This window comes from Pleurodeles waltl, chromosome 4_2 (assembly GCF_031143425.1).
Source record: "Pleurodeles waltl isolate 20211129_DDA chromosome 4_2, aPleWal1.hap1.20221129, whole genome shotgun sequence".
NCBI lineage: Eukaryota > Metazoa > Chordata > Amphibia > Caudata > Salamandridae > Pleurodeles > Pleurodeles waltl.
The window spans coordinates 51,151,206-51,171,891 of record NC_090443.1 but is presented as its reverse complement, the minus strand read 5'-3'; the positions used below and the strand labels follow the sequence as shown (position 1 = coordinate 51,171,891).

At 42.3% G+C, this 20,686-nt stretch overlaps 1 protein-coding gene across 1 annotated transcript in view; it reads left to right on the top strand.

Annotated features, from left to right (window-relative positions):
- The window catches only part of KCNH3 (potassium voltage-gated channel subfamily H member 3), a 379,713-nt gene that overhangs the window by 98,459 nt on the left and 260,568 nt on the right, over nt 1–20,686 (top strand). Inside the window, exon 2 of the mRNA XM_069230614.1 lies at nt 2,951–3,184. Within this exon, the coding sequence (XP_069086715.1) occupies nt 2,951–3,184 (234 nt within the window). The remainder of the gene's footprint in view (nt 1–2,950; nt 3,185–20,686) is intronic.

Here is a 20,686-nt window from a genome sequence, read left to right as displayed (position 1 = left end):
CCATTCTCCAACTGTTTCCTGCCACTCTTTTATGTCACCCAACATGAAGTGAATTTTGCTTGGCATCATTTGCTTGCTGCCTTTAGCTCACTACCCCCTCACCCCCAGAGCTGCCTGTTGCTTTCTGCTTCTTGGCCTCTACATTTTTCTTGCTGACCTTTGGTCATTGTACTCCATATGCCTTCCTGTGTCACCCATTATACACTGCTTGCAACACTCCAGGCTTCACAGGCCACCTTATGGTTGTCCCTGTGTGCTCATTGCTCTGTTTACCAAACCTTACTTGCTCTACTTGTGTTCATAGCCTTTTCTCATTACCCCATGCACATTTTTTGCAACCTTTGTTGGTCAACTTATTGACATATCCCTTTGCACAACACTTTCTAAATCTTTGTGCTCTACAGTGCAAGTTACAAAACGTCTTTTGCACAATATTCCTGTGCTTTCTTTTGTTATTACACCATTTGTAAGCTTCTCACTGTACAATACCTTTTGCACAACATCTTTGCATGCCTTTATTGGCAAAGCACCCTTTACAGATGATCTTTCGCACAACAGTTCTTTCACAAGAACCTCAAATGCACACCCAAAACACAGTCAAACCATAATCACCTCTGGGTGACCTTCCATAATACATTGTAAGAAATCTGTGTGGTCACCCAGGATTTTTTTACTTTTTGATACACCCTATATTTTGCTGGATTTAGAACTATGCACACTTTCTCCCTGCTAACCAGTAGTAAAGTACCTGTGCGCCCCCATTTAAAACATGGTTGAAGTGGCATATTCCTAATTGGCATACGTAACTTGCCGTAAGTCCCTCGTACCTTTTACAAAGTGTACCCAGGGTCTGGAAGTTAAATGCCACTAGTGTAGTGCAGCACACACTGTGCCATCCACTACAGTGGCAGTGCAAAGATGGCTTCAGGCCTGCCATTGTAGCAGTGTAAAAATTGCAACTGCAATTCAACCTTTCAAAATAAACCCTTTCAGACAGGTACAAACAAAGCGTTTAAAAATGAAGAAGTCACCCTTAGGAAGGCGTTGTAATCCACAAGGGAGAGTGTGTTTTATATAAAATAGGACATGTAGAAATGTAATTATAACATGCCCTTCAAGTGACTAAAACCTAAAAAATATTTTTCACTGTAACAGGTCTAGCTGTCCTTTCCAGAAAAACCTAATACTGTATCCATGGAATGGGACTAAGTAGAAAAACAATTAAATAACCATTTTACAGTTATTAAACATTCAATTCAATGGTGAAGTACATTTTTAATAAATATTAAGGAAAAGTACCTTTTAGAAAGTTACCTTTTCCCTGCCTCAAGCTCCTAAAGTCTAATTTGCATTTGCGCTCCAACTTCTCTTAGACAGCCAGAAGCACTTGAATAGATGTGAATGAAGTGTGGAATTGCTCCTAAGAGCTACTCAAACGGTCACTGTGAATGATAAGTCAACCTAAATAGTCAGATATGACTCCTCTGAAACTCACAGAATATGTGGGGTGGGGACTGTGGGTGCCCTTTTTGATGTTACAGTGTCAAATACTGCTGGAATGTCAATGTTAACAGGCCTGCTGGGGTTTGCAAATAACACTTGGGGTGCACTTGAAAGAAAGAAAACAGGATCTAAGACAATTCCTGTATATCTACTGTCTGGTTGCTGGGAAACCCTGCTTTTGTCCTTCAGATTTCTGTCTCTCGGTTTATTGAGGGTACAGTGGCTGCCTCAATCTTGATTTCAGTATTAGATGTGGGAGGGCACTAGCATTGCAATAGTACATGCCTCCATACCCACCCAGCCTTCAAAGCCCAAGTTGAGTGATGCTGAAGAATTTTGCCATCTTGAAAATGCCCAAAGTGGGTAAGGTTGAACTTTTACTTATCTCTTTGGTTAGGGCATACCCAGACGTCATTCCCACTCATTAGGTTGTGCCAGCATAAATGTGGCATCACCTGCCATTCACTTAAGAACACTCCTAGACCTGAGGAAGAACAGAAAGGACTGAACCTGCTGTCTGAGATGAGACCTGTACTGGACCTTGGTGTTGGCCTCTTTCTGGCATCCTGTGAGTTTCTAAGTGCCACGCCTGAGGTTTTTGTGGAGGGGCTTTTGAAGAGTACTCCTCTTGTGGATTGGGACCTAAAGGATTAAAGTCAGAAGGTAAAATGTTTGGCCAGGACTAACCTGGTTGGTGTATCCAACCTGTGCTGCATCGCAGTTAGTGACAGATTTTGTTTAGGTCCCAGTCTACTGTGACCATTGACTGTCATTGGCACATTGTGTTTTTTGGCACTTTTCCTACTTTTACATTTTTAACTTCATATCTTCGTTTCTCCTTATTGAATTTTTGTCATTTTTGGTTTCATTTTGTTTGTTAAATTTTACTCTATTTTTCTATTTGCCGAGATTTTTTATTGTTTTGCATTTTGACCTTATTACTGTTTTGGTACTCAATAAACACTTTACACATTCCACTTGGAAATGTCTGTTTGCTCTGTGCCAATGCTATCAGGAGGTTAAGTTCAGGTTGATTTTGTGATTTAGAGGATTCACTGTGACAATAGTTGTGATTATTCCTTGAGGTGTTTAATAATATATCCAATAATAATAATAATCCAATCTCTTTCAACTATCAATAATCTTTGCTTGTCCTAGAACAAAACAGGATTATCATTTCCTCCCATTGCATGCAATCTGTCACATGCTGAATCACATATTGCACCTTGCACAAAGGCCTTTGTATTCTAGCTTTTGCAAAGCACTTCTTGCTATGCTTCTCTCTCTGCACGTACCCTTTCATGTATCATTCGAAGAGCATCATGCCTTACCGCTGTCATTCAGTTCTGCCAGGATACTTGACTGAAATGTTCATTGGTAGTAAAATTATTTTACAGGTGTCCTTGTTCATCCTTTTCCAGCACTAACACCATCTTCTGCTTTGCAGACAGCAACTTTGTCCTGGGGAACGCGCAAGTGCCCAGCACGTTCCCAGTCGTGTACTGCTCTGACGGCTTCTGCGACCTGACTGGCTTCACGCGGGCCGAGGTCATGCAGCGCTCCTGTGCATGCACCTTCCTCTACGGCACTGACACGAACGAGCTGATCCGAACCCAGATCCAAAAGGCCCTGGAAGAGAGGCTGGAGTTCAAAGCTGAGCTGGTCTTATATCGAAAGAGCGGTGAGTACCTCGGAAAAGAGACCAGGGTCACTAGAAATGGAGGAGTGCATTGTGACCTAATGTACCAATGTATCTAGTGGGATTTGTATAGTTCAAAGCAACTGACCACAGAACAGGGGATGCCAGCCCAAGACACAATACAGTTGTTATGCAGGCCAGGGTATAACACAATACGCCTTATTGTCTCCCTCTTCTTTGCAGCAATAGGATGTTTGTGTGCACCCTTTTCTTATTTTGTGAGCAGCAGCATGTTGAGGTAGGCTACTATGTGACAGAGCGAGCTATCCCTTTTAATTGAAAAGTGCGAAGAACTAGAACTTTTGTTCTATAAAAAAAAAGTGCTAAGTTGTAAGTTTTAAAGCATAGTTTTCCAACTATATTGCCTAAAATGCCACATATATTAGAGACTGTTTTGAACAAGAGCTTGTGCACTCATCCTAAAATCTTCCAGATTTCCTCATAAGGATCATTCCTGCTCCCTCTCTGCGCTGGTGCACTAGTGCTGCCAAGCACCAATGCAGGCACCCTTGCACCCTTGCACCCTGGTGCAAGGATACCTGCATTATAGGCAGGATTGTTTTTCCTGATGAAGATGTCTTCCTGCACAAAAACAAAGGGACACCTTCCTGCACAAAAACAATCCTCTGAGGCTTTTTCCTCTATGTATGCAGAAGAATGCAGCACACATAGAAAGAGGAAAAATTAGGAGAAATAAACATATTTCTCCTTGTTACACCAACCTTGGGAATACAAAACATTTTGATGCATTCACAGTTTTCCAATGTTAGCAAATCTGGGAATGGGCAAAAGACCATGGGTGGATGCGTGGAATTAATCCCCGGGGAAGAGTAACGCAAGGCAGCAACTTGTGCTGCCTTGCATTACTCCAGATTCACTGTGCCACACAGCTCCACGCAAGGCAGCTCTGCATGGCACAGTAATCTCACTTAAGGGCTTGCATTGCCCTTGTGCCACGTTGCGCGATACAAGGGCAACACAGGCCCTTAGCATATCAGGGCCTTGATATCAAGGCCATTTTAAGAAACAGCACAAATATTGTCTGAGCTCCTGCGCCAGAAGAAACATCACCTATTATACTGTCTGAGATAGGAGATACAATGGCCATGATATTAAGGCCCATATTTATACTTTTTGACGCTAAACTGCGCTAACGCAGTTTAGCGTCAAAAAGTTTTGCGCCGGCTAACGCCATTCTGAAGCGCCATGCGGGCGCCGTATTTATTGAATGGCGTTAGCCGGCGCAAGCAGACCGGCGCTGCCTGGTGTGCGCGAGAAAAACCACGTACACCAGACAGCGCCGGCGTAGGGGGAAAATGGCGCATGGGCGTCTTAAAATGGGGCAAGTCAGGTTACGTCGAAAAAATCGTCGTAACCCGACTTGCGCCATTTATTTTCGACGCCCATCCCCCATCAACATGACTCCTATCATTGTAAAGATAGGAGTCATGCCCCCTTGCCCAATGGCCATGCCCAGGGGACTTCTGTCCCCTGGGCATGGTCATTGGGCATAGTGGCATGTAGGGGGGCACAAATCAGGCCCCCCTATGCCAAAAAAAAACATTAAAAAAAAATAAAAAAATACTTACCTGAATGTCCCTGGGGTGGGTCCCTCCAGCCTTGGGTGTCCTCCTGGGGTGGGCAAGGGTGGCAGGGGGGGTCCCTGGGGGCAGGGGAGGGCACTCTGGGCTCATTTTGAGCCCACTTGTCCCTTAACGCCATGCCTGACCCAGGCGTTAAAAAGCGGCGCAAATGCGCCGTTTTTAGCAACGCCCACTCCCGGGCGTCTCTTTTGCCCGGGAGTATAAATACCACGTAAAGTCCTGGGAGTCATTTTTTAGACGGGAACGCCTCCCTTGCATATCATTAACGCAAGGAAGGGGTTCACGCTAAAAAATGACGCACATTCCGGGAACTTTGGCGCTATTCGCCTCTAACGCCATAGTATAAATATGGCGTTAGTTGGCGTTAGTTTTGCGTCGAAATTGCGTCAAAAAAAACGACGCAATTTAGGCGCAAACGGAGTATAAATATGCCCCTAACTATGCCAGACACATCCATCTCAATGCATGTGGTTGAAAAATCTTCTATCAGAATTACCATGTGAATCTGAATTTTGTTGTGTCCTGTATTTCAATAAGTTAATGTGCCTAATGTAAATTGTTCATTTAACGTTCCTTGATGTAACAACCTTGTAAGGTGTTCTGTACATAATACGTGTCACTCAGAGATGCGTGACCCATCAGTTACTGCTCTATAGAAAACATGCCTGTCACTCACTGTGCTGTACAATGCCTGTCCTCGCTCTTGCTTTACCTTTCTACTTCCATATCTCCCCGCATTTATCTCCCTTTTGCTCTCATTCTTTCCCTCCTGCTCTGAAATCCTTTACATAACTCTATCACATCACACTTCGGCTCAGAATAACTATGATTTTGCAGGGCGGTTGAGTCACTTTGTTGCACAGCAACGACTCAAAGTCCTTTTTTGGCATTTACTAAGCCACACAAACACACTTTGTGTGGTTTAGTAAATATAAAATAACACAACCCAGTGCATAGCACTGCCCTACATTATTTTGTGTAGGGTATGCATTCTGTAACACACATAGAAAGAGGAATATGCCTCTAAGGATTGTTCTTGTGTGGGAAGGAATCCCTTCCTGCACAAAACGATTCTGTCAATAACACAAGTCTGCTTGTGTTTCTGCTCTCTCTCTTTCACTCAACACAGCGCACCAAGTTTCCTTGCTGCTCTGCGTGAAATAATAATAAATGTACCCCCTGTTCTTTAGCTTCATCATTCACTCTGTCATACCTACTCTCAATTTTTCATACTTTACGTTAGTGCTCCTTCTTTCACACACTTTCTGTTTGACAGTCTCATTCATTTTGCACCCTAACACAGCCCAACCCTTGCTTTCTCCTTCACCAGTGCTTAATTTGTGCTTGTTGTTTCCGGTGCTGAGCACCGGCACTTATTTTTGAGGGCCGGTGCTTAGTCTTCTGCCTCAAGCATTTGCAGCGAGCAAAAGACACGTTTGGGATAGACAGAGAAAGAGAAAATCGAAAAAGCGTCACAATGAGAGCAAGCAGAAAGCTGAAAATGAGAGCTGAAGGGTAGGGAGTGGTTTTAAATGGATTAAAGAGGCCAGAGATGGCTTCGGGATTAAGCTATCTCAGTATTCCGTGTTCACACATTTCATTGCAGCAGCAGCGTGTATAAGAGAAGGGCTTTGAGCACCGGCACCTTGTATTTACAAATGAAGCACTGTCCTTCACCCTCTTTCTACTGATAACTCTCTCAATCATTTTTGCTCTTTCTTTCTCAGTGAAACAGTCCCACTTGCTGTATCACTTTTTTTACTCTTTCACCTGCATGTTTGCTCTTAATCTCACACTCACTTACAAACTTTTTCTCCAGATATATATTGCCTCAGAAAAGTGAAATATATATTTCACACAGCAGAAGCCGTATTGGTTGGAAAATAAGTAAATTAGCTGAAATTCATTTGAGAGCAATAATTCCTTTGCAGGAATCAGAAGTATTCCCTTTCAATATGTTTACATGTTTGAACCGCCGTATAAATCACCAGCGCATACAGCGGGGTGAATGGGAGAGCACTGCGTGATGCCCATCTGTGCTGATAGCAGATGAACGTAAAGAAGTCTCCCTTACAGCATCCATTTTAGGACATCCTCAACCCTCACTCCTCTTCCCTGCTTTTCATCCCTGCTTGTCATCCATCGTCCCTACTTATCATCCATCATCCCTACTTCTCATCCATTGTTCCCATCACTCATCCTTGCTTCTCATCCCTACTTCGCATCCAGCATCCCTACTTCTAATCCATGATCCCTACTCCTCACCCATCATTCATCATCCCTATTTCCCACCCATCATCCCTACTTCTAATCCATGATCCCTACTTCTCACCCATCATTCATTATCCCTACTTCCCATGCATCATCCCTACTTCTCATCCCTACTTCTCATCCATTTTCCATACATCTCATCCCTATCTCTCATGCCTCATTCATTATCCCTACTTCTCATTCCTCATCCCTCAGTCATACCAACACATGTTCAGTGTGAAACACACCTTCACGCTGACTGCTGACAACAGCCAATCAGAGTTAAGAAAGAGGGGTGTATTCTATTGGGCTAGCCACTTTAAATTTAAAAACAGCCTTCTCATTGCACATTGTGCCATTTGCTTCCAGTGAATCCAAGGCTGTACAGCATTTAATTTTATTTAAGTGGTTTTCTTTTTACACAGGCCTCTGCAGAAAGTTGTAATGGTTTGGGAAAGACAAGGGTCCTGGTTTGGGCCATAAATCAACAATTGGATCGAGGGGTATACAGGTCATCAGAAACCTTGCCTGGTTTCAGTTTAATAGTGTAACAAATACAATGTTTACCATCAACACTTGGAGACATCCTAATATAGTTAATCAAAACCCTTTTCTAGTTTCAGTTTTATTTGTACCAAATAAAATGTATTAGTCTGAGGCTGTCTTTAGCTTGGAGAGCTGCATTTGTTTCTTTCCTTGCAGTTTGCAGATTTAATGGGCTGTGCTTCACTTGCGTAGGAAACCAGGAAGAGCAAGTACTGGACAGACTTGTTACATGTAAAAGCCAGAAAAGGTTTCCAATTAACATTATAGTCACCTCTCCGAGTGTGGATTTATGACGCAGGCTGGAGGGCATTCCTCTTCCTCAAATTCCTTAGCTTTCCATAGAGGCCCCTGTAAACAGAAAAACACTTCAATAAAAAATAAAATGAAATGCTGCACAGCCTTGGATGCCCTAGAAGCGTACACCAGTTGTATTTCCTCTCCTCTGTCCTCAACCAGCATGTGCCGTGAGAATGCTATTTGTTCTATTGGCTAGACCTAAATAATGCAGACTTCTCTGATAAGTGATTGGCTGTTGTCAACCAATCAGTGTAAAGGGGTGTTTCACAACATTAAAGTGTGTTGGTTTGACTGAGAGATGAGGAAGAGTAGTAGGGATGAGGAATGAGAAGTAGGGATGATGGGTGAGAAGGGATGAGAAATAGGGATGATGGATGAGAAGTAAGGATGATGGTTGAGAAGTACGGATGAGAGTTAGGGGTGATGGATGAGAAGTAGGGATGATGGATGAGACGTAGTGATGCGAAGTAGGGTGATGGAAGAGCAGTATGGATGTGAAGTAAGGATAATGGGTGAGGAATAGTGATTAGGGGTGAGAAGTAGGGATGATGAATGAGAAGCAGGGACGATGTATGATAAGTATGATAAGGAGGGATGATGGATGAGAAGTAGGGATGAGAAGCAGGGATGAGAAGTGGGGATGATGATAAGTAGGTATAAGAAGTAGGGATGATGGATGAAAAGTAAGGATGATAGATGAGAAGTAGGGATGAGACGCAGGGATGATGGATGAGAAGTAGATATGATGGATGAGGAGTAGAGATGAGAAGCAGGGATGAGGGATGAGTAGTAGGAATGAGGAATACCGCCGACCTAGAGTTCGGTTCTTATGGCGTCCTGGGGTTTGAGACACAGAGAGCTCCCGCTTGCTCCTACTAGCTTCAAAAGGCTAGTCCAATGTAAGTAATCAGTACAGTGTGCCATTTGCACAAGATTATCGACAATACACTGATAATGCTTTAGATTACATTAGAATACATTCCAAAGCATTGGAATGAGCACAATTATGCTCCCCATTATGTTTAAAAAGAACTAAACAAACACTTCACTATACCAACACTTAAGTGAATATAAAGTAATACTTAAGGGGCATAATATGAACACTATATAACCAATAACTAGATACTAGAAAATGACCTATTAAATAAGTAGTAGGCATTCTCCGACATATGAAACTGGGCTCGGACAACACTCAAAATGATGTATTTTATGGTAGCTCTTGGACTCTATATTCAAAATCAAAACTATAAGGGCATTAGAATAGACATGGAATGTGCTCCCACAACAACACACTCCCACAACAACTTGTGTTGAGAGTCTTCTATAGGGGCGACCCACAACAAAAATCTTCTTGCAGAATTACTTAATAACTATAAGTGATTATCTTCTTGGTGAAGACCACCTTGGATCACCTCCCTGTCCCCAACTTTTGGGCCAACACTAACACTTGGATTACAATTCATTCGCAGTTCTATCAAACAACACCCATCTCATCTCATTGTGAACATGGCAAATCAAAAATAACACAAACCTTTAAAGACAAGGAAACCAAACCTGAGCTAAAAGATCCAAACATGAAGCCTTACTACTGTAAAAACCTATCAAAGACAAACAAGAAAGTCAATCCACCCTGGATGCGGTTTTTAATAAACTAAACAAAGTCCATGACATTGCACAAAGCACTAAAACCAATGATGACTTATGAGAGGCGGAGGTTGCTGCAATCAGAAGAGATCTCAATGAACTAAATTTAAGAGTAGCGAACACCGAATACCAAATAAGCCTGATGGAGGACCACCTCACAGCACAATCCAAACATCTACTCAAAAACGACAATGTAATTTCAACTCTGAAGCATGAAATCACTGAACTGGAGAATCACAACAGGAGAGAGAATCTTAGAATCTTGGATTACCAGAATGATCAAAAGACAAAGCCCTCTCACAGACTGCTTTTCTTGAGAAATGGATTCCAGTGACCCCAGGGATCACATCCAATAAAGACTTTGGGCTTGAACGTGCGCACAGAGTTCAACCCACAAAGAATTCATCTACATCACACACACTCATCTTTCGACCATTACTCTATCAACATACCAAACCTATACTGTCACACATGAGAAAGGCCAAATCAATCCTGTGGCAAGGAGCCAGGACCACCATCTCCCAGGACTACGCCTGAGACACTGTCATTAAAAGAAAGAGCTCTTAAGAAACCTTTGTTAATAAGAGTGATTCAACACTCTTTTATTGGGCCATCCAAATTCAAAATCAAATACCAAGGCAAAATTCATGCTTTGATGGACCCCACGGAACTGGAACCTTCTTGGACAATACTATTGAGACTTATATGGAAGAGTCCCTAGATGGTCAGGACTGAAGATTGTAATATACCAAGACAGGTTCCATCTTTTTTGTAATCATACAGTATGCTCGACTTTGCCATTGCCTAATTCCCTGATTGCTTACTTCATTCAAACAGATATCTAACTCTACATTCAATAGCTCAATTTTCACTTGTATGATTATACCACGTGTTATAGAGCGTTACATAGAACGCTTAATAATAAGTCATAATTTATTTATTATACCTCATAACCTTTCACAGAGTGTTCTTTGACTTCAACTGCTTTGAGTATTACACCCTGATGTACCTCCCATGACTGTATGGGTGTTGGAATGCTACGAAGCATTGATATTGTTGTAACAGTAATGCAATAGTATTGTTTTGATGTGTTTGCAGTAGTAATACTAAGATATAGTGATGCTACTAAGAAGTCCAAAAGCACTGATGCTGTTTTTTGCTGTAGTAATACTTTTATAGTATAATAATTATGCTGATGAGTATATTACATATCTTTGCAGGTAGCAAGCAAGTTCTCTACATTAACATTTTGAATGTTTTACTTACTTGCTGCCCAATAGGGCCTTGTTTATCCTTTACTAATAGTTACTGACGCGCTGGGCTCATGCCTTTTTTATTGCTTTGCTACTTGCCTCTTGTTAGAGATATGCACTGCCCTACAATTCATACCTCGTTTTTTAGAGACTTCTCTCCCTACTGGAGAAAAGTGTTCCCCTTATGACCCCTTTCATGTGATTCCCATATACCTCCACTGGCCGCTGCAAAAGTGATGGCCTCCCGCGATACTGCACTCACCATTAACCTTCAACATATTAATGCCTGACCAAAACAATGCTTTGCTTAAAGTGGTCAACCTGAACGCCAAAGGTCTCAACCACCCTGTGAAGCATAGGAATTTTTTGACTACTGTCACTCCCTTAAGAGCGACTTGGTCTTTTGCAAGAAACCAAAGTCGGATATAAGAAGCCCTTTCCCTGGGTGTCAGACATCCCCTGTTCTGTCGCAATTTTAAAAAAATGGGGTGATAACATTAATCTCCAGGAATTCTAGTCTCTTCATTATATCATCAGAAGCAGATTGTGATGGCAGATGGCTAACAACTCAACTTCAGCATATCACAACTGAAATATATGCAGTGAACATATATGCTCCCACAATAGAATACCCCAAATTTTGAAACAATCTACCTGCTAAACTCACACTCTTCACCCTGATGCCCCGATTATTCTTTGCAGCTATTTTAACCTCCCTGTGGACCCTATTTTAGATTGACAATCAGCCTTCAGCTACAGAACTCCTAACTGTCACAAAACTCTACATGCCCTCTGTACATCTCATAAACTACTTTATGTCTGGAGACTTCATAATCAATCCGGTAATTATTTCACATTCTTCTCCTCCCCACACAATACTTTCTTCAGAATAGACTACATCTTAGTCGACCCCTCCATTATCCAACGCACCTATTCAGCCACCATTGAACCTATTACAATTTTCAATCATGCAGCCATCTCAATCACTTTTTAACTCCTACCCACTCCCCCATTAATGTAAACCTGGTGTATGAACTTAGAAATTCTGGAAGACTCAGACTTAGTGGAGGAACTCCATGAAGAACTATCTCAATTCATTTAAACAAATAAAGACTGTTTCCTCCCCAATATCTAAAATTCTCTCTAAAATGCCACTTTCAAGGCCAAATCATAAACCGTATGTCTCGCAAAAATAGAGTAAATAAGTCCTCCCTAAACAAATTAACATGTGAGACTAAATCTAGAGAAACAATTTATAGAAGAACCAATGACCCTTCTGTAATGACTACCATTAGACGCCTTAAATACAAGTTCAATTTCATAATCGGTAAATGTGCGCACCTATGGGTACATGCTCAAAAAGAAGAAAAAAATGTTCTATTTGAATTAAGCCGGAAAGTCTCTGGCCACGTAGTTAAAATTTAAACGCAGTTCTAACCTCATCCAATCAATTAAAGATGAACAGGGTAGGATACAGACATCAACAGATGCTACATGTAAGATATTCCAACACTTCTACTCAAAGTTATACACCCCCTCTGTCAATACTTCCCTAAATGCCTGCCTGGAGTTTCTTCAAACTACTGATTAAACAACTATCAAATAACGAACAATTGTCATTATCCAATCCGATTACTAAAGAGATTTCCACCGCCCTTAAAACTTTTCCATCGGGTAAAGCATCGGGCCCAGGCGGCATCCCAACTGAATTCTCTAAATCCTTTACCAATACATCATCATCATCAAAAAATGTATTCGGTTTGACTCAAACCATAAAAGAAAACAAACAGATCAATGATGTGTAGAAAGGATCATCATACAATACCACAGTTAAACAATAAAACAGTAAAACAGTAAACATAGCATAATTCATAAAACACATTTCAAGCTTGACATAACATGTATATGCCTTAAAATGGAGATAACATAACTCAGGTATTATTCCATTCTAATCAAGATAAAATGCTAAAGGATTAGTGGATTTTCAGATGGTGCCGCAAAGTTGACGTAGGACGTAACCTCAGTGCATATACTTAAATAATTAACACAATAAAAATCAATGGAATACAAAAGAAAAATTGAAAATATAGGGGATGGTACAAACATACTCTACTCCAAGGCTTTGGTCCTAATGGCCCAGCTCCATTTCAAATATTTAGACATAGCGCAAACAACAGGTTCCCTGCTTTCTGTACGAAGAAGGCTAAGCATGGGGTGACACTGTCTGCACCCCAGCTGCCTACAAATCGGTACGATCCAAATCATTCATGGTCAGATGTAGCCTGTGCAGAAAGGCAGAAAGTGTAATAAAGGGTCGTCAGTCTGTAGGCATACAGGGCACATTAAATTAGTGCTGTTCGTAGAGTGCCATTTTGAAGTGAAAGATAAGGGGGCAAGGTGCCATACCGCAGCTTAAGAAATAGGCATATCTTTTGCCCCCCTGCATTTCCAAAAAGCGCCCTTTAAGACATCCCTTGAGAGAGAGGGGGTACCATCCTCCCAAAACCTACCCAGGCCAATTTCGAACAAGGACTCTTTCACAAAAGCTAGCCACTTAACATTGTGAGTTTTGACAGTATCCTTAAGAGCATGATGGTATTCCAAACAGTGCAGGTGTGCTTTAATGTATGCCACAAAAGAAGAGACCGAAGCTTAACTTTCGAGGTCAACAGTTTGAGGCCCAGGTTGTGTAGAAAAGGTACTAGAGGCGTGTTCTTTGGGAGGTTGACAAGAGAATGCAAAAAGTTGTTTTCCGCTGAGCTTAATTCCATTATGTTTGCGCTACCCCATAATTCTACTCCAGAGAGCGCACTGGCCTCTGCCTTGGCCGTGTAAACCTTTAGAGCAGGTGAAACATGCTTTGTTTTGGAATGTTTAAAAGATCTAAGGATGGCTGTGGCATGATGTGTTAAGTTTAAGGCACTTTTCCTGACATGGGTGGACCAAGACATGGACTTAGAGCGTGAGGTCTAGATAACTGAAGTTGTCGACCTTTTCCAATGGAACCCCATCAAGAGATATGGCACTAGTAGAAGACCTATGTGGGCTAACGGACATAAACTTGGTTTTGGCATGATTGATCCCCAGCCCTCCCTCGTGGCAAAAATCCCCAAATCTATTCACCAGTGTTTGGAGGCCACTCAGAGTCTTGCAAATTCAAAAGGTATCATTGGCAAATAAAAGTAAGGGGAGCTCGCTACCCGCCAGCCTGGGCGCCTCATTCACGCAATCTTCAAAACAGGCAACTAGACCACTTAAGTGTAATGAAAACAGTATGGGTGCGAGAACACGCCCCTGCCGGACTCCCTTGTGAGTTCCTGTCTTATCTGTAAACTCACCCCTAGGCCCCCACTGGACCTCTGCCTATGTGTCTTGATATAAACATCTGATTATATCCAAGAGCTCGGGTGGCATCCAACTAACTTTTAAGACTTGCCAAATTTTGAGCAGGGGACTAAATCACAACGGGTTTTTAGGTCCACGAAGACCAGATATAATTTCCAGTAAAACGGTCTTCCACTAACCGGCCGTGAACCTGAAAACCTGATCGATGGTGCCCAATTGGCTTCTGAAGCCTGCTTGGAGATGAGATAAAGCCCCATGGTCTTCAATCCATTACTCCAGGTAGAACAATATCTGTCTACTAAAAACATTTTGTGATAAGTCAATTAGGCTGATAGACCTAAAGTTGGCAGGTGAGCCCCTTTGTCCTTTCTTGTATATCAGGACGATTTCTGCTCCCTTCCAACTTGGAGGAATTTCCATCCCTGAAAGAATAAGGGTAGATAAGATGTTTAAATATTTGGCACAGCCCGCAATATCAGATAGAAAAAGGTCTCCTGGTGACTCACCAGGCCCTGCAGCTTGGCCAGCAGCCATGGTCTTTATTGCCCTCACAGTTTCACTTAATCCTGTAGAGATTGTGCAAGGTGACCAGGCTAATGCAGAAAACCTTTTACTTTCAACATCACAACTTTTTCCTGAGGTGAGACCGTAAAGCTTAGAGAAGTGTACCACATCTCTGGTTATATGGAAGCTGCTAAGTGGGTAGTTGGATTATGCCCTTTATTAGCCACCAAACGTGATAATTTCTTACTATCCCTTTCAACTGAAGCATCATAGAGGTTGTCCCAAAACTGGCATTCCCAGTACTTCTGTGCTTTAAGTAAAGTCTGCTTGTAATGTTCCTACAGGCTCTAATTAGGAATGTCCCCCTTCACAAGGGACCTCTGCAAATCAGGTTTCACCCTACTACCGTCTTTGTTAAACCAGGTGCAAGAGGGTTTGATAACACTGTTTTTGCCCACTCGGTAGATGTAAAACACTCCCCCAATGTACTAAATAAACTATAGGTGCATTTCAGGCATTGCGAAGAGTCTGCTAACTAGAGAATGCAGATGATCTATTTCAGCGTTTAAGAAACGCACTCTTCATTTTGTCCCTGAGGTCTCAATGGAGGGACACTTTGGCCTATTTAACTCTCCTCCCATCATTGGAGGGAATCAGCTCCAGAGAATGCGAGGGAGGGGCCATCTTGGACTGGGTTTGGGGGATATTCAGAGAGCAGTGCAAGGCATTGTGGTCACTATCAGATCTAGGGAGGATCCTCATATTCACTAGATCATGCCAGATTGGGAGGGCTAGCATAATATAATCAATCCTGCTTGATGCACTAGGGCGTTTAAAAGTATGGGATGCTTTCACGATCTGTCAGGGTATGCCCATTGCATGCCCTAAGCCCAAGTGAGACTTTGAATGATAAGAGCTGGTATGCTATATTATTATATTATATATATATTATATGATTATAAGTAGATAATTATATTATAATTATATTATATAATTATATTAATATATATATATATATATGTATATATATATATATATGTATTGTATATTATATGGTATGGTATTGTTCATGGCACAAGCAATAGGGCCTTCCCTTCTAAGTGGAGGGGCAAAGGTTGTGACATCCCAGGGGATTGTGTGTTCCATGACCTCAACAACAGCTAATGGGGTCCGAGGTCCAGTCAATCCACCATAGCGGTGTCAGCAGAAGTCTGGGGATGAAAGGTTTGTTGGAGAATGTTAGCCTGAGGATGATGTAACTTAAAATGGACAGCAGTACCAAGAAGGAGGGTCACTGAGCAGTTCAAGGCCAATCAAGCTCTTGGCTCGTGCTTGGGTTTTCAATGTTAACTGTATCTGGTCTAGAGACCCTGATTGAGCAGGAGCAGGACAAACACACCTAGCATGTAAAGTATCAGATCGAATGATCAAATAACAATGTCGGACTTCTCCAATATAGTGGATATACTTGTTGGTGAGAGAATGTTCGTCTTCATAAGACCCTTCCCGTAACTTGGGGATTCCGACCATATAGGCTAACCCTGCGCTATGCTCTTGTGCAATCCCCAGATCATCTGTAAGGTGTGACCTAGATGGAATATTTTTAAAGGCAGGCCTGCTCTTTTGCTCAGTTGAGGGTTTAGGACGTACCCAGGGAGGGAAAACATGAGGAACAGGCTATGATGAAGTCCTAATGGGGGACCCATAGGGGTGCATATGCTGAAAGTGTGAGGGTGTCCGCTTGTTTTGTGTGTTCCCCTACTATTATCTTTGCGCCTATTGCACTCAGCAATCAAGAACAAGTAGGATTGAGGAGCAGCATGTCTCACTGGAGTAAGAACAGGAAGAGGAGTTAAGGACTTCAGATGCCCAAGTTCACCTGTTAGAGAGGAAGCGTGGGCCTTTAAAAATATAACCTCTTCCAGGAGCTGCTTAAGTAATGTATAAATTCCAGCAGCATCCATGTTGGGTCTCTTTAAGAAAGGCCTTACCATGGTTGGTGCTGGAGAGGTAGCCAGGGTAGGGTCGAATGCTGACCCACAGTGGCAGCAGCAGACATATGGCCTAACTTGGGGCTAGCAGGGGGTGCCTTGCTATGTGAAAGCACGGGCCTTACACCTTCGGTGGGTGTGTCAGTGGAGTCCACTAGGGGAGGAGAAGGACGGCATTGGCCTTCCGAGACCAAACACTGCATAGTAGCCGCTGAACATTCCTTCCTCTGCTTTACAAAAATAGGGGCAACGTTGTTGCACGCTTTAGGTGGTGGTTCAGGCTGATTGCTTTTTATTTTCTTCTCCTTGAGCAACTCCACTGCTTTGCGCGTTCCCATGACAAAGCTGCCCCTAACGTTCCAACTACATAAAATTATAAATCAATAAATAATATTAAATGAGGTTCACCTAAAAGGTGTAGGTAGCGACAGATGGCGTGGCCCTAGGTGCTATGGCGTTGGCAGGGTTAAAAAACAATAAAACACAGTCCACAAGAAAGCAGCTTAAACAGACGCTTGACTTCTTATGCGCTAATTTAACTTCTTGTGCACAGGGAAAATGTTAGACGAACCTGCCCACCAGTGGCCAGTATCTCCGACTTCGTATTGTCGCGGGGGTGGCTCTGCCCTCGCTGTTTCTGACAATGACGGGCAAGGATGGACCTGCCCTTGGCCGGGGCTTTGCCCAGACTTAGCCCGCACAGCGAGGATCTTTTACAGTGCTAGATGTAGGCCAGGTGAGAAGCCCGGAAGGAGTTGGGACTTGTGGTCCCCTGCAGTTCCGATGTGCAGCAGCCCTCCCCACTGGTGCAGACAGAGTCCTGGAGCGGCAGCTCTCCCACATCAGCCAGCAAGAAGATGGCTCAGCAGGCTCCCGGCAAGCACAGCAGAAGGACGATGATGAGAGCAAGACACACTTTACCAATACAATCATTGACATACTATCCTCTGCCCTTTCTCATTTTTCAGATTCTGGTTCTGTCTCAAGGTCCGCCTTTGAAGCAACTATCGTGGTCATTCCCAAAGATGGAAAGGATCACCCCAACCCTAAAAGTTTTAGACCAATAACCCTCATAAACATAGAAATGAAGATATATGTCAAAATGCTTGCCAATCGCTGTGCCCCCCTGATTCCCAAATTAGTCCACCCTACCCAATCTGATTTCATCAAAGGACCTTTGGCTTGCAACGTTCGTCTTTTCTCTCGTATCATTGAAAAAGCCTCCGGTTCACTTTCCTCCCCAAAAGCCACTACTGCCTTAGATGCAGAGAAGGCTTTTGGCAAAGTGTCATGGTCATATCTCGAGGCTGTTCTACTTAGACACAATCTAGAGAAAAGGTTTATCAAGATGATCATGGTCCTATGCTTGAACCCATTGGCTAGGATAAGGGTTAATGGCCCCCTGTCCCAATCCTTTACATTGCAACAAGTGACTCACCAGCGCTGGCCCTTATCACTTTTATTATTCCTACTTGCCATTGACTCTTTACTAGTAATGCTGAATGGGTCAAACAATATCCCTGGCATCTCATTCAAATTCTTCTCTTACAAAACATTTTGATATTCACAAAACCCCCCTCCCATGCCATCCTGTAGATCTTAAATATAACTGATCGATTTTCTTACTTTTCTGGCTACTCCCTGAACAGAGAAAAAACTAAGTTTCTTCCCCTGAATGTTCACTGTCACTCTTGGAATATGATTTTGCAATGACTTGGCTGAATCTAATCACCATCAATGAAAACAAAACACTCACTAAATTAAAGGACCTACTGACTGCATGGTCATCTAAACATATCTCATGGTGGAGCAGACTTAAAACCATCAAAATGATGGTATCGCTTCTGATCAAATTTTTATTGAGTATACTCCCAGTGCGCCTTTCCCATGACTTCTTCTTAAAAGTTGATAAACGTTTTTCAAACTTCCTTTGAGAGAGTAAAACACCCAGGATTAGCCTTAAAAAACTGAAAACACTCACGAAATTGGGTGGCTGCAATTTTCCAAATTGGCACACTTATCAAACTGCATTCTTAGCAGCCCAAGAAGCTCGATGGTTCGAAACTCCCTCTACTGAATCCCATCTAAACTGTACAAACTGAAATTTAAAAATTGCAATCCATGTTGGATCTGTGATACATCACCTGGTGACGAAGAACATATGTTCTTTTCTTGCACACATCTGTCCTACTGGAGAGATATTGCCTCCCAATTACATAAAATATTCAAGACCCACATGCAACTGTCTTATCCACTTATCATCATGGGCCGACATTCTGCAGATGCTCCTACTGACCTTCCTGATTTGGATCTTGCCTTACTTGATCTTCTACTCACTATCACCATTAAAGTAATCCTGAGCGATTGGAAATCCATTAATAATGTATCATTTTATTCTTGGTGGGCTTGGATTACCTATTTGAGGCGCACACATGTATCTCAATCCCTTACTAAAAGTCATCCCATAACTTCACAGCAGATATGGGAAACGCTAGGGGCCAGATTTATGCTGGCCTTGTGCCGTTCCAGTGCCACATTGGTGTCATTTTTTTTTTTACACTAATGTGGCGTTGGAAGGGAAAAAACGCTGCACCATATTTACAAAGTGGTGCAATGCTTGCAGTGCGCCACTTTGTAACCCCTTGCACCACATTATGTTTGCACCAGGCATAATGTATGCAAGGAGCGTTCCGGCACTAAGGGGGGCGTAAAAATGGCGCAAAGAAATCTATGAGATTCCTTTGCACCGTTTTTATTGCCATTTTTTAACACCTGCTAAATGCAGGAATTAAAAAGAGGCAACCCTTGATTACAATTGGCCTCTGGGTGCTTTGCAGGATTATCGTCATTAAGTCACCCTTAATACCGCTGTGGTGCGCCGTATTTTAAATATGGCGCTACCATGGTGGAGTTAGGGGAGCGCTAGAAAAGTGGCGCTGCGCTAGGTCTTTTCATCCATGATAAATCCTCATAATGAGAAACTTTTTGATCCTAAACATTTCAACTACAACCTCTAACTATTTTCCCAAACGTAATGTTTTCCCTCCTTGTCACATGACTCCTTCAACCCCTCGGGCTCTCCTTTTCTCTTTCCTGACCCTTTACAGCGTTTACATCTATTATGACACTTATGCTACAGGTACATTAGTTGGAGACATTCCACCTAATTTACTTGCTTTTCTTAACACCATATAAACTTCAGTTATTCCTAATTCCTCTAAGCTCCTATCCCCTTCTTTACTGTTGTATGTTTTTCCACAAAGCATTTTCTTAATCAGATTTAATGGTACTCTATATTTTTTCAACTAATGCACAACTGATTTGTTATTTGATGTCTATACTCTACCTTATTTCCATACGTCTTGGCATTTGTATTCAACTGTATTCATTTATGTTTTCCTACTTTTTTCTTTTTCCTCTCTGTATATTTCCTGTTACTAAAATGCCCCAAAAATATTTAGAACAAAAAAAATGCTACACCTTCCCAGGGGAGGCCAAACATCTATATTTCTCTTTGTTGTTTCCTCTTTCTAGTGTCCTGCATTCTGTAGCTCACTTACAAAGAGGAAAATGCCTCTGAAGATTGCTTTTGTGCAGGAAGATGCCCCTTCTTGCGCAAAAACATTCCTTCCTGCAATGTAGGCAACCTAGCACCATTGTGCGCCAGCGCAATGAAAGGAATGAGTTGTATCGTGGTAAATATGCCATATTCCTACCCTTTCCATCTCATGCAGCACACCGAGATGACTTGCTGTTTGAAATAATAAACCTGCCCCCTTACTTTTAATGCAAATCTCTGCTTAGTGCTGGCGTCACTCTTTTAGAGCACTCCAAATGTTGGCACTAAGGATTTGAGCTGCAGGGAGATCAAGGGATTTTCCTGAATCATAGAATATGGCTAAGTGGAGAAGCTGGGTTAGAGCTGCCCCTGACTTCTGGCTCCACTTACTTATTATAACTTATCTGTGCAGGACAGTTTCAATAGTTCTGGATTACTGGCCTTCACACATTTTTCAGACTCTCCTGCTTTCCCTTTGCCTACACCTGAGT